General features: G+C 40.5%; 1 protein-coding gene across 4 annotated transcripts in view; it reads right to left on the reverse strand.

The window, feature by feature from the left end:
• Positions 1 to 1,053: 1,053 nt before the first annotated feature.
• prdm15 (PR domain containing 15) overlaps positions 1,054 to 13,378 on the reverse strand; it is a 79,421-nt gene continuing 67,096 nt past the window's right edge. For all 4 annotated transcript variants that reach the window (XM_060833834.1, XM_060833832.1, XM_060833831.1 and 1 more), the window contains exons 22-25: positions 12,600 to 12,683; positions 7,661 to 7,836; positions 3,090 to 3,347; positions 1,054 to 1,882 (exon numbers count right to left, since the gene is read on the reverse strand). In XM_060833834.1, coding sequence (XP_060689817.1) covers positions 1,352 to 1,882; positions 3,090 to 3,347; positions 7,661 to 7,836; positions 12,600 to 12,683 — 1,049 coding nt within the window. In that variant the 3' untranslated portion in view covers positions 1,054 to 1,351. The remainder of the gene's footprint in view (positions 1,883 to 3,089; positions 3,348 to 7,660; positions 7,837 to 12,599; positions 12,684 to 13,378) is intronic.

Below are 13,378 nucleotides of genomic sequence, written 5' to 3' on the forward strand. Positions count from 1 at the left end.
CTGCCTGACCTGAATGTTTCCAGCAGTCAGGGTAAAACCTGTGGTTATAACATTTGATCTTTGTAAACATGTGTTATTGAGAGAAATAAGTCATTTGCATTCCCAATTTCTACGTAATGCTGAAAGGTACACAATGCAGATGAAGAATAAAAAGAAATTAGATCCGATAGCCTGCTAGTGTTTACTATCTGCACTAACACATGGTCATTGGATCAGATGCAAGATGGTTGCTGGCATGTACGGAATGTGAGAAGGGCACAAAGATTGTCAAAAAAATTCTAGCATTGACATACATTGCCATTTTTTCCATCGAAACAAGGGAAGTAGGATATTCTTACATACCAGCCAATTATGTTTTAGCAAAGATATCTTATTGCTGAATTTTTTTCTTCAGCATTATGACATTTTTTGAAATTTTATTAGTGTAAGCGTTCAATCGCTTTTAAAGGATGTACTAGGCAGTATCCTGATGAAGGGCTTTTGCCCGAAACGTCGATTTTCCTGCCCCTCAGATGCTGCCTGACCTGCTGTGCTTTTCCAGCACCACTCTTATCTAAACTCTGGTTTCCAGCATTTGCAGTCCTCATTTTTGCCTAGTATGCTGCACAACTGAACCATTTTTCTCCTTCTCTAACAAGGAGTGGAAGGAACTGAAGATAAGTAATATATACAATAATTACATTTGTATATGTATGTGCCTGATAGTGAGTATATACAATAGAGAGAGAGTATAAAGGTGGGGCAGGAAAGAGCGATTCTAGAAACAGCACATGTCTGGATTTTCAGATCAAAAATATCTTTCAGCTTGTGTTAACAATCATTTCAAATGGATGAGTGCCAGCTTAAAAATCATTCCCATTCTTTCAGAAAAATCTAACATATAGCATGGCTTTCAGTGTAAGTAAGTGAATAAAGCAGAATGTACATCTAAATGAACCTCAATGACCCACAGCTGGAGCCAACAGCTGTGTTGACCAATTCACAAATTCAACTTATCCTAACTCACATCTCAAGATTGTCACAGGATTGTAGGTACATTTATTTTTCACTTCAAGTTTGCTTTGTTTTAAGGATTTAATTTTTAAAAAAAATGTTCATTTTAAATCACGAATATCACACTCATGACATCATCTTTCTGTGTGTTCATGTTGTCGCCTCCCAAACTGGAAACCTGTGTGGAATGGAGAAAAGTGATTGAAGATGGGTGTTTGATGTTGCAGAATCAGTAAACTCTGGTGCAGATTGGGAGAGGGGGACTGTACCAACCCCTATGTAAAAGTGCTGAACGTTGGCCACAATTGACTTTGTGTTCCGTGTTTCTGATATGAGGGTGGGGGTAGAGGGGCTGTCTTTAAAAATTGTATATCTGTTGCTGGGTCTGTTGGGATTGCGGTGTCTGAATCTGAACTTGCTGCTGCTGTTGCTGCTGCTGCTGTTGCTGTGCTGGTGCTGGGGCTGGCTGTGCCTGGAGGATGTGGTGAGAACTGTCCCCGGCTTGTGGCAGAGCCCTCCAGGTCATGGTGTGCTGCTGTTCACCCAGCGAGCTGTCCACTGGGGCAATGGAGTTGACGAAGGTGGTCAGGTTCATGGACTGGGCAAGGGAGTGAGCCTGTTGGGTAGCTGCTGGCTGTGCTTCGATCTGGATCTCCATTGGCCGGCTATGCACCACAGTGGAGCCGCTAATGGAGTCAAAACTGACCGTCAGGATAGAGTCAAGCTGCATTTGACGATCCTGTAGAGTAAGGTTGGTCACCGTGATGGGCTGGAGGTTGGTGAAATGGGTGCCGGCCACTGTACTGATATTGGGCGAGACCGCAATGTTAGTCAGCCCAGCGGAGCTGGTTGCCGTGGTAGCATTTGAATCTCCTAGCGTCACGACCACCTAGATCAAAAGAAATAATTTCCTTTAAAAAAAATAGTCATGAATACAAATTAAACACTGGAAAGAAAGAATATGTACTCCTATACAGAGGCCTTTGCAACTACAGAAAATCCGAAACTGATTAGATGCCTCAACTATGTTTGCTGCTGCACAGTCAGAAATGCAAAAGATGTAAACAAAATATCACAGCTGAATGGGAGCTCTGCTTGCTGTCCTGGCTTGTGCTCACTTTTTAAAAAAAAATTCATTCACAGAAGGTGGTGGGAAGCTGCCTTCTTAGAGCCACTGTAGTGCCCCCTACAGTGCTGTTAGGAAAGGAGTTGCAGTGACAATGAAGGAATGGAATATACAGTATTTCTTGGCAGGGAATCAGAAAGTGATGGTACTTATGTGCACTTGCTTAACAGCTTTACAAAATCACTAGAAATGATTACCCAGTCATAATTTCATTGCTGACTGTAGGTCTTTTCTGTGAAAAAATTGGCTGTCGCATTTTCTATGTTACAGTACTGTCTACAAAAACCAGCTGTAAAGTATCTTAATACATCCTGAGTCATGAAAGGGATGTCTGTAAATACAAGTCTTTTTTTTATTTTACTGTCAGTGGAGCATTAAAGAAAGACTTGTATTTATGTAGCATATTTCACCACCACTACAAATCTCAAAGCGCTTTGTAGCTAATGAGATACTTTTGTAGTCACTGTTATAAGAAACACAGCAGCTAAATTGTGTGCAACCAGCTTCCACCAACAAAATGTGATAACAAACAGATAATCTGTTTTCTAATGTTGATTGTGGGATAAATATTGGCTCGGATACTGGGGATAACCACTTGTTTTTCTTCAATTTAGTGTTGGGATCTTTCACATGAGTCCGACGGGATTGACAGAGTCTCAGCTTTTAATATCTCCGACAGTACAGAATTTCCTTGCACTGTCATCAGGCTAAGTTATGCAGTTGGGATTTGGACCATGAATCTTGTGAATCAAAAAGTGATACTATTACACCAACTGAGTGATGACTGACACAGGGCCAATCCCTACAAAAGATGTGCTGTTTAAAAGGCAATTACTGAAACAGCAACCCTGTTTAAAAGGGGGAGTTCTCTGTCAGTGATCCAGTTTAAAGATGGAGTCACTTCATCATGGCTTATATTGATTATCACATACAAGTTCCAATCTGGTTTTCACCATGATCCCTCACTGACCTGACTCATGTTCTGTACTGCAGAATCGGTCTCATCATCAACAGTTCCTGTGAAACCAGTTTCTTTATCTGTGTAAGTGTACATTGTTGCCTCCTCAGCAGCTGTTGCTGATTCATCATCATCTTCCTCATCATCCTCATCTTCTTCATCTTCCTCCTCCTCCTCCTCTTCTGTCTTCCATTTCTTCTTTTGCCCTCGTTTCGATCTTTTCACTTCACCCATTTCTGTTAGCTCACTCTCATGTAAGCTGATGTCTTGCTGCAACAAGAAAGGTGTAAAATAAATTAGCAATACCCATTGTCAAGTACTGAGTGTCAGTCTCAAACACAGAGACACACACAAAATGGTGATATGTTACTGTTCACCTCGAGAAAGCAAGTTATTTTGCCAACATACAGAATGTTATAATTTGGAACCAAGGACAATGGGTAATATAAACTCCAAAATTCCATCTCTCTCTCCCACTCTATCCACCGGTTTATTGCAAGTTGATATTTGATCTGTTTGACCACTTAGGAATGCACTTTCCTATCCATCAAGAGCAGGTGTGGAATTTGAAAATGGAGCTGCTGCGTCATAGCCAGAGATATAATCCCATGTGCCACAAGACCTTCATATACGTCCTCACACACAGACACAACCGCAACAGCAAGAATCAATGGCTTCAGCATTTGCAGACCATTCCAGGCCTTTTGATCCAGTGTGCCTGTACTGGCTCTTGGAAAATGCTATCCAATTAATTCCATGCCTCGCTCTTTCTCAATGTACCCTTGAGCTTTTCAAATATTTATTCAATTGCCGATTGAAAGTTCAACTGGGAAATTCATTTGTAACAGTAGAGGCTGCTTGGCAACAATGGTGGTGAAGTAATCATATTTCCACTTGTGATCTTGGGTTCAAATTCAGTCTTGACAATGGACTGATGGAAATCTTCACCTGCTGGTTCACTTCCTAAGAGCAGACATCTTTTGAAAAGAGTACCAAGCAACAATCCCACTCAAACCCATAAAAATGGGAGGTATAGGGAAAAAAAATGAACTGGATCAGTATCAGGCAAATTATTTGGAGGCTGGGGCTGAAGAACATCATTGATGCTGAGGGCGATACTAACTGCACTCAACCTGACCTGGGAGCTGTATGGCTACCAGCACCAGAGCATTTACTGCTTAGACTGCACAACTGGAATTGGAAAAATGTTCCACTCCACACTCAACTCAGGGAGTTTTGTATTTTAAAAGAATTAAACTCTGGAGGGCCAAGAGAAGCTTAGACCAGGGAGGGTTAAGATGAAATGGCAAAGGATTCTGGGTACTCCAAGATAGGAAAAAAAACTCTTGGCTGTAAGAGCTGCTCCTTTCTTGATGTATTTTAGGTATTGAAGATGATTTCCTTGAATTCCAGGAGCAGCAATTACTGTTTTACATGCTGTTGTATTATTTTGGAACTTTGGAGAAAAAAGATCAAAATAATGGCACTTTTAAAAGGAGGAAGACAGACAAAAGGCAGCTACCACATTGTCAGGGAGAGAGAAAAAGAAACCTACACTGCTAACTGACACAACAGTGAAACTGCACAGTTACTGCCTTTGCTGTTTTAGTTTGTATATCTCTGGACATCGGTGTGCATCTAGGAAAAATGAACAAACAGTGAAATTCACAGCTGACCTTGGAGGAACCTGTGTGGGAGAGCTCACAGTACAGGAGCAGATAAGTGCATAGTTTTCAAGTGTAATCTTGCCGTAAATCTACAGTAGTAAGATGAGTGTGTTCTTTTGTGATCATATGTTTTATTCAGATCTGTTGCTTGATTAAATTTTAAGAAAATAAACCATAAGTACTAAGTTAGCGTGGAGCATTTTTTTAGAGCAAAAAGACAGTGCTATTTACTGGGTCTGGAGATTGTAAAGAAGCAAAGATGGCCTTTAGTAGAGTGATGTGCTCCTCCTGTCAGATGTGGGAGTTGAGGGAGAGGTTCCATGTTACTGATGGTTTTGTCTGCAGGAAGTATCTTTGGTTGTGAATCCTATCATATTTCATGGATCGGTTGGAGCGGCAGTTAGAGGCAATAACACACATATAGGTGACTGTCAAGAGAATCAGACATGACATAAGGAAACTTTTTTTTAATCTTTGCACAATGGATTGTGATGATCTGCATTGCATTTCTGGAAAGGTAACAGAGCTAGATTCAATGGTAATGTTCAAAACAATCAGATAAATGCTTGCAAGGAAAATGCACAGGGTTACTGAGAAAGAGCGGGGAATGTGGAAATAATTGGATAATCCGGACATAATGATGGTCTGAATGGCTGCCTTCGTTTTGATTTTAATGTAGAAACATGTAGGTGTGATGATTTTTTTCAAGGCATTTGGCAGCCAAATTATTGGACTGTAATGTAATAAGGCAAATATATGATCAAACTGGTTTCGTGACACCACCATATTTCTGCATTTATTGACTTACCAACATCTAAGGTTGGGTTTTTTTAGTCTTGTGGTGGTTCTAGTAGAGGTGGGCTCCCAACTGAGATGGTGAGAGCCCTAATTAGGGCCAATTTAAATGGCACACCAGCATTTTGCTGCTGGCAGAACAGTCCCAATTACAACCATCCCCAAGTCTGAGCAGTGCCCCATCACCTTCAGTGAGGCTGCCAAAGTTCCTAAGCTGCTGGCCTAGTGATGGAGGTCCCACAACAGTGAGAGCCCTTCATCAGCTGCAGTTACTGACTGAGCTGGTTTGGAGGCCACCTTCAGAGGACTGAAGTACAGCTTCTAACAACTGCAGGCTCTGGACCCTCAGCAATTCTTGATTGAAGAGACCCAGAGATCCCAAAGCACCGAGTCAAATCCAGCCCTTTCTTTCTATTGCTGCGCAAGTACAATAGGATATTGGCAGCAAATCAATGGATGTTTGTAGCTAGCATGGTGTGTCAGAAGTTAGGACATGAGGTCCCTCGGACTATCAGTATTTGCCTCAGAACTCCAGAAAAATCATAAAATAATTACATCACAAAAGGAAGCCGTCATATCCATGCTGGCTCTCGAAGGAAGTAACTCAGCCAGTCCCCCTCAAGGATCCTTCCCCTGTAGCTGGCAGCTTGTTCTTTTCAGGTTCTTATTGAATTCCCTTTAAACATCATGATTGACTCTTTGTCCACCACACTCTCAGGTAGCATATTCCAGGACTGAACCTCATGTTTAATCCTATTACATTGGTTCCATGGCCATTAGGTTCCCTTTAGCTTCTAAACCTTCCAGAGAATGTGTAAAAAAGCTCCCACTTATACCTCCTCTTAACTTTACCAATCACTTTAAACTGCAGTCCTCCAGTTCCTACCCATCCTCGTTTCAAATCTACAGTCAAGACTTCTCATGATTTTATAAAATCAAAGTGAAATCTCCTCCCAACCTTCTTATTTCCAAAGAGAACAACTACAGCTTCTCCAATTTATTCATGTAACTCAAATCCCTTAGAAACATACAGTACGGACAGTGTGCATCGCCAACTACTCTCAATGTATCCAAATTCCCACTTTCTAGAACTTGGCCCATTGCCTTCAACATTATGACATCTCAAGTGTTTTTTTTTAAAAACGTTGTGATGTTTTCTGCCTCTACTACCCACCCAGACAGTGCATTTCAGATTCCCATTACCCTCTGTGTGAAAAAATCCTCTATAAATCCTCTCTAAACCTTTCAGCTTAAAAATTATGCCCTTGTTAGTATTGACCCTTTAAATACGGGGAACAGATGCTTTCTAAGGAAGGATCACTGGACCTGAAATGTTAACTCTGATTTCCCTTCCAGATGTTGTCAGACCTGCTGAGCTTTTCCAGCAACTTCTGTGTTTGTTTCTGATTTATAGCTTTTGCAGTTCTTTTGGTTTTTGCTTTTTATTCACCGTAGCCATGCCCTTCATAATCTTATGCACCTCAGATTAGGTCCCCTTTTAACTCTAAAGAAAATAATCCAAGCTTATCCAGCCTCTCTTTTGGACCTAAACTGTTCCAACCCATACAACATCTTTGTGAATCTCCTCTGCACCCTCTCCAGTGAATCACATCCTTCCAATAGCGTGGTGACAGAACTGCACACAGCACTCCAGGTGTGACCTAACTAATGTTTCCACATCTCTGGAAATATTTTCCTAAATATTATCTATCACCTTCTCAAGCCTTCAAATCCTTGCTAGGGACTCGTGCCTAAAACTGAACGCAGCACTTCAGTTGAAGAAAAACCATTATTTTATAAATATTCATCATAACTTCCTTGCTTTTGTATTCTACTTACAATAATATCTACATCTCTACTACTATTCTCTGTCATGTACTCTATTTGTTCAGCCCTGTAACATCTATACTCCAGGTCACTCATTACATTGTGCTGTCACGGTCAAAGTACTGCACTGAGCTAATGTCTAACAAAACGTTCTTCTGGGGTTGGTAAGACAGAAAATAAAGGGCTGATATCTCTCTCTCAGCATTGTACACTTCACTAGCCCCCACCCCACCGTTATGGGCTGTTCTACTCACTGGAGCTTCTGAAAGTCAGTCTATCTGAAACCCCTCTCACCTCAGGGTGTTTGCGCCTCATGTGCCTGTTCATTGAAGCTCGTGTAGAAACCTTTGTGCCGCACAGGTGACAGTTCTGGGCCTCCACCTTTTTGTGAGTCAGCTGTATGTGTTTGAAGAGCATGTATTCAGTGACAAACTTCTTCTCACAGATACTGCAGGTCCACTGCTTTCCAACTGAGCGTGGGAAAAGTGGATGGAGGAGGAAGGAGAGACAAAAGAAAGGATTTAGAAGAAGGGTCGCTGCTGATTGAAATTGATGTTAATAAAAGTGTTAATTGACGTGAACGTACAAATTAGGAATAGGACAAGACCATTCTGCCTGTAAAGCCTGCTCCATCATTTAATAAGATCACATCTGATCAGCTGGTCTTTTGAATTCCACATTCCGATCTACCCCAGTAACTTTTGATTCTGTTGCCTAACAAGAAGCTATCTACATCCACATTAAAGATATTTCAGAGAACGCACTTGCACTGCAATCTGAGACAAAGTTCGAAAGTCATATAACCCTCAGGGAAAACAAAAAATTCTCCTCTTCTTGGTGACAAAAGGACAATGTTTAATTTTTAAACTATATACCCTAGGTCCGAACTCAATCATGTCCAGCTTGTCGAAACCCTCCAGGATCTTAAGTGCTTCAATTAAATCAGCTCAGCTCTTAGAAACCCCAGTGGGAACAAGCCTTTTCTTGTCATAAGACAACCCACTCATTCCAGATATCAGGAGGAGAGAGTGAGGTCTGCAGATGCTGGAGATCAGAGCTGAAAATGTGTTGCTGGAAAAGCGCAGCAGGTCAGGCAACATCCAAAGAGCAGGAAAATCGACGTTTTGGGCATAAGCCCTTCTTCAGGAATGAAGCCCTGAAGAAGGGCTTATGCCCGAAATGTCGATTTTCCTGCTCCTTGGATGCTGCCTGACCTGCTGCGCTTTTCATTCCAGATATCAGCCTTATAAATAAGTGTGTGCTGGAGAAGCTCAGCAGGTTTGGCAGTATCTGTGGAGAGAGAAACTGAATTAATGTCTGTTATGACACTTCTGTCAGAACTGAAGTTAATCTGAAGCTGTTGTATCTTGCTCCAGAGATGCTGCCAAATCGAGAGTTTCCCCATATGTTCTCGCTTTATTTTAGACTTTCAGCATCGACAGTATATCAGGAAGTACTTTTATATCAATCTATTAAATTTCTTCAAAACTGTCTAATACATTTACATCATTGTTTAAATCAGGAGATCAAAACTGTACATTATTTTCGAGATGCAGTCTTACCAATGCCTTTTATAAGTGTAGAAAAACACTTGCATATTTAATTTTTCTCATAAGGTAACGGTATTACTTGCTGCACCTGCACATTAATGTTTTTTGTGACTTTTGCTTGAGAACATGCAAATTCCTCTGCACCTCTCAAATCTGCAGTCAGTCATTCTCATTTAAATAACATTCAGCTGCTTCTTTCAACATGAACAATTTCAAATTTTCCCACATTACACCGCATTTACTAGATTTTTACTCACTCATTCAACCTATCGATATCCATCCACAACCTACTTATGTCCTTTTCATAACATATTTTCCTACCTCTGGTGTCATCTGAAAATTTAGCTACAATGTGTTTGGTCTCCTCATCCAAGTCTACTGTGAAAATCTGAGGTCCCAGCATGGAGTTCTATGGAATGCACTTGTCACATCCTGCCAATCAGATAAAATTTCCCTTTTGCATAATTCCCATTTTCTGTTAGGCAGCCAGTCTTCTATCCATGCTAATATGTTATCTCTACACCATAGGCGCCTATTTTGTGCAATAACTTTTATGTGTCTTGTCAAATACCTTCTGGACACCCAATCTATAGGCTCTCCTACATTCACAGCACACATTACTCTTTCAAAGAATTTCAATAAATTGAGTGAACATGATTTTCCTTTCACAACACTTCCTGATTACCTGGAGATTTCTAAGTGTCCAGCTATAAACTCCTTAAAGATCGATTCTAACACTTACCTCATGACAGGCATCAAGCTTATGGTCTCCTGTTTTATGCCTCTCTCCCTTTTGTTTTTTTACTTTCCATTCTGATGGAATCTTTACAGAATCTAGTCAGTGTTGGAAAATGAACTCTAATGCATCTATTACTGCATCAGTCACCTATTTTAAGACGCTAAGATGAAGTCTATCAGGACTGTCAACCCACAGCTCCATCAGTTTGCTCAGGACCACTCTCTAGTGAATGTAATTTTACCAAGTTCCTCAATCTAGTTTTCCTCCTGACTTACAGCAGTTAGTGGAATGTCTTTGTACCATCTACAGTGAAGGTAGAAGTAAAATAGGTTTTTATTTCATCTGTCATTTCATCATTTGCCATTAACTACCCATTCTCACTTTCTAGAGGACTAATATTCCCCTTATTATTTATTTAAAAGGATTTTAGAGTATGTTAAAAGGAAAAGACTAAATAGTAACCTTTACTATCGGCTTCTCCTTTTCTAGCTAGTTTCCTCTTATACTTTTAATTTCTTACCTTGACTAATCTTTTAGTAATTCTCAGCCATTCTTTATATTGTGTCCAATCATCAGACCTGCCACTTATTTTTACGCCTTACATAATATTCCCTCAAGGTTGATGCGTTCGTTAAATTCTTCAGTTAAGAAATACTGGGTTCTTGCCCCAGAGTTTTTTCTTTATAGTAAGAGTATACTTATTTTGAAATATTCTGAAATATCTCCCTAAATGTTTACCACAACTCTGCCAATGTTCTACCCCATAGCTTTGTATTCTAGTGCATTCCAGCCATCTCAGCTTTCATGCCACATTGTTATGCTTATTTAAGCCTAAAGTCTGAGACCCACTCTTCTCCATTTCAAAATGGATGTAAGTATTCAAATATATTGTGGTCACTGCTTAGTAGGGTACTTTTATACTGAATAAGTTAATCAATCCTGCAACATTTTACATTACCAAAGCTAGTATAACCTTTCTGGTTGATTCTAAAATGTGTTGCTCAAAGAAACTCTCTCAAGAGTTTGCTATTAACTTCTCATCCAGGCTACCTTTGCCATTCTGATTTTTACACTTTATAATGTAGATTAAAATCATGATTACTTATGCCCGAAACATCGATTCTCCTGCTCCTCGTATGCTGCCTGGCCTGTTGTGTTTTTCCAGCACTACATTTTTCAGCAGCTTTATCACAATCAGCCAATAGTTCTCATATACTTTGGCATCATAGTTTTGTTGTGGTTACTATTAGAGGTTCTGTAGATCACTCTAGCTAGAAGCTTATTTTTCTCCTACTATCCCTCATCTTCACCCTCTTACATCCTGATCTCATGAACCAAGATCATCTCTAGCCTTTGTACCAAAGTTGTTCTACATTATTAAAGTTAAAAATCACACAACATCAGGTTACAGTCCAACAGGTTTATTTGAAAGTACAAGCTTTTGGAGTGCTGCTCCTTCATAACACTAGCTACCCAATGAATAATTAGCGCTCCGAAAGCTCATATCTCCAAATAAACCTGCTGGACTATAACATCCTGTTGTGTCATTTTTAACATTTGACCACCCCAGTCCAATACTAGTACCTCCACATCATGGCATACATTATTAAAGCTATTCCTCCACCTTGACCCAGCTTCCTATTTTTCATGAATGTCACAATGCCCTCAATATTTATTATTCAGTCACATCTCTGTCATTGAAATGAATAAACGTAATTTGATGGCAATGTGTTATGAATTTTTTTTTGTAATGAATGCCACACACGTTCTAATATGGAGTCTTTAGTTTTGTCTGTTATAGAATGTTATAGGAAACAGACCCTTCGGTCCAACCCGTCCATGCTGACCAAATATCCCAACCCAATCTAGTCTCACCTGCCAGCACCGGCCCATATCCCTCCAAACCCTTCCTATTCATATACCCATCCAAATGCCTTTTAAATGTTGCAATTGTACTAGCCTCCACCACTTCCTCTGCATGAAAACGTTGCCCCTTCAGTCTTTTTTATATATTTTCCCTCTCACCTTAAACCTATGCCCTCTAGTTCTGGACTCCCCGACCCCAGGGAAAAGACTTTGTCTATTTATCATATCCATGCCCCTCATAATTTTGTAAACCTCTATAAGATCACCCCTCAGCCTGTGACGCTCCAGGGAAAACAACCCCAGCCTGTTCAGCCTCTTCCTATTAGTCAAATCCTCCAACCTGGCAACATGCTTGTAAATTTTTTCTGAACCCTTTCAAGTTTCACAACATCTTTCCGATAGGAAGACGACCAGAATTGCACGCAATATTCCAACAGTGGCTATCCTTGTAACATAATGAAAATCTGCTCAATGAGAACATCTAAAATAAGATTAGAAAGCAATATTAATATGAATTCTTCACTAACAATTTTTCAGACTCATTCCTGCAAATTCATGATACATTACACAGATAAACAATTAGGACCCCTGCTTGCAGCCCAATTCCTCATTCTATATGGACACAATTGCACCCACAAATTAACCTGCCAGCCTATCACTCATCCTTCATGAGCAGTTATTCTACATTGCAGCAAAGGAGGAAGTGAAATCAGCCACTCATGTTTGTGCTGGCTGTTTGAAAGAGCTAATCTCAATTAGTCCCAACCCCCCACTCTTTCGCTACTTCCATGCAAAGCTTTCCATCGCCATTGTAAATAAAAAATCTACCTGTTTTCTCTTAAAGATTCCCTTGTCAAACAAGTTGACTTAGGGTTTTGTGTTGCAGTGACAGTGTCTCTATCTCTGAGCCAGGAGGCCCAGGTTCAAGTCTCACCCATTCCAGGTGTGCAATAACATCTCTGAAGATGTTAATCGGGAAATACTTAAAAAAAAAGTTGACTTCTCAAGTGACCAACCCAAAGCTGGTGATACACGTGATCCCAGTTTGAATAATATTGGATTAGTTTGGCAAACACACCAGTATGAAGTAGTTTATGGTTCTCCATACTGTTCCTCTCACTGAAGGTTTTCCCACACAGCTCACACATGAAGTCCTTCACACCTGCAGAGTAAAAGAAAATCATTGCACAGGTTAAAAAAATACAGTACGCAGCATCTGTCAGCGCACATTAAACCCCACTATGTGGTACATAGGAACTGACAACCCTTTGTGGCATGTCCTGCTTTCTTAGGCCAGTTCTCTCATTGAATTTTAAAACCCAACCCTTCCATCATCTTGCCGCTCTGTATATCTGGAAGCTCCTTCAGCCATCCAACTGACCAAGCTGAGTCTGCTCCTCTAATCCTATGCTCCCACGACTTTTAATCATTCTGCCTTTGGCAGTCATTCCCTTAGATGTTGAGACCCAAATTCAGTCTCCAAACCTCTGTGCCTACCTACCTGGTTCTGCTGAAAACTCACTTCTTTTGGTCACTTGTCCCACTGACACATGAAGCTTGGTTTCGAGTTTTATTTGACAATGATCCCATGGAGCACATTGGGACACTTTATTATGGTGAGGGTGCTATATAAATACACTTTGTTCTTGAGAGCCAGACAGAGGTGGGAGGGCAGTGTGGTGATCCTCTACTCCACCTAAACCCTTGTATTGCCATTTTTCAGACACAGGTGAGCAGTAGCAAAGATCACCAGCACAAAATACTCAACTCTCTCCTGGGAGTAGTTCTCCCTACGATAGGGTGAATGAAGAGTTGATTGTGCACAATTATTGTTTCCACTTCAAAAGTAATCACTTT

Source organism: Hemiscyllium ocellatum, chromosome 12 (genome assembly GCF_020745735.1).
Source record: "Hemiscyllium ocellatum isolate sHemOce1 chromosome 12, sHemOce1.pat.X.cur, whole genome shotgun sequence".
Classification (NCBI taxonomy): Eukaryota; Metazoa; Chordata; class Chondrichthyes; order Orectolobiformes; family Hemiscylliidae; genus Hemiscyllium; species Hemiscyllium ocellatum.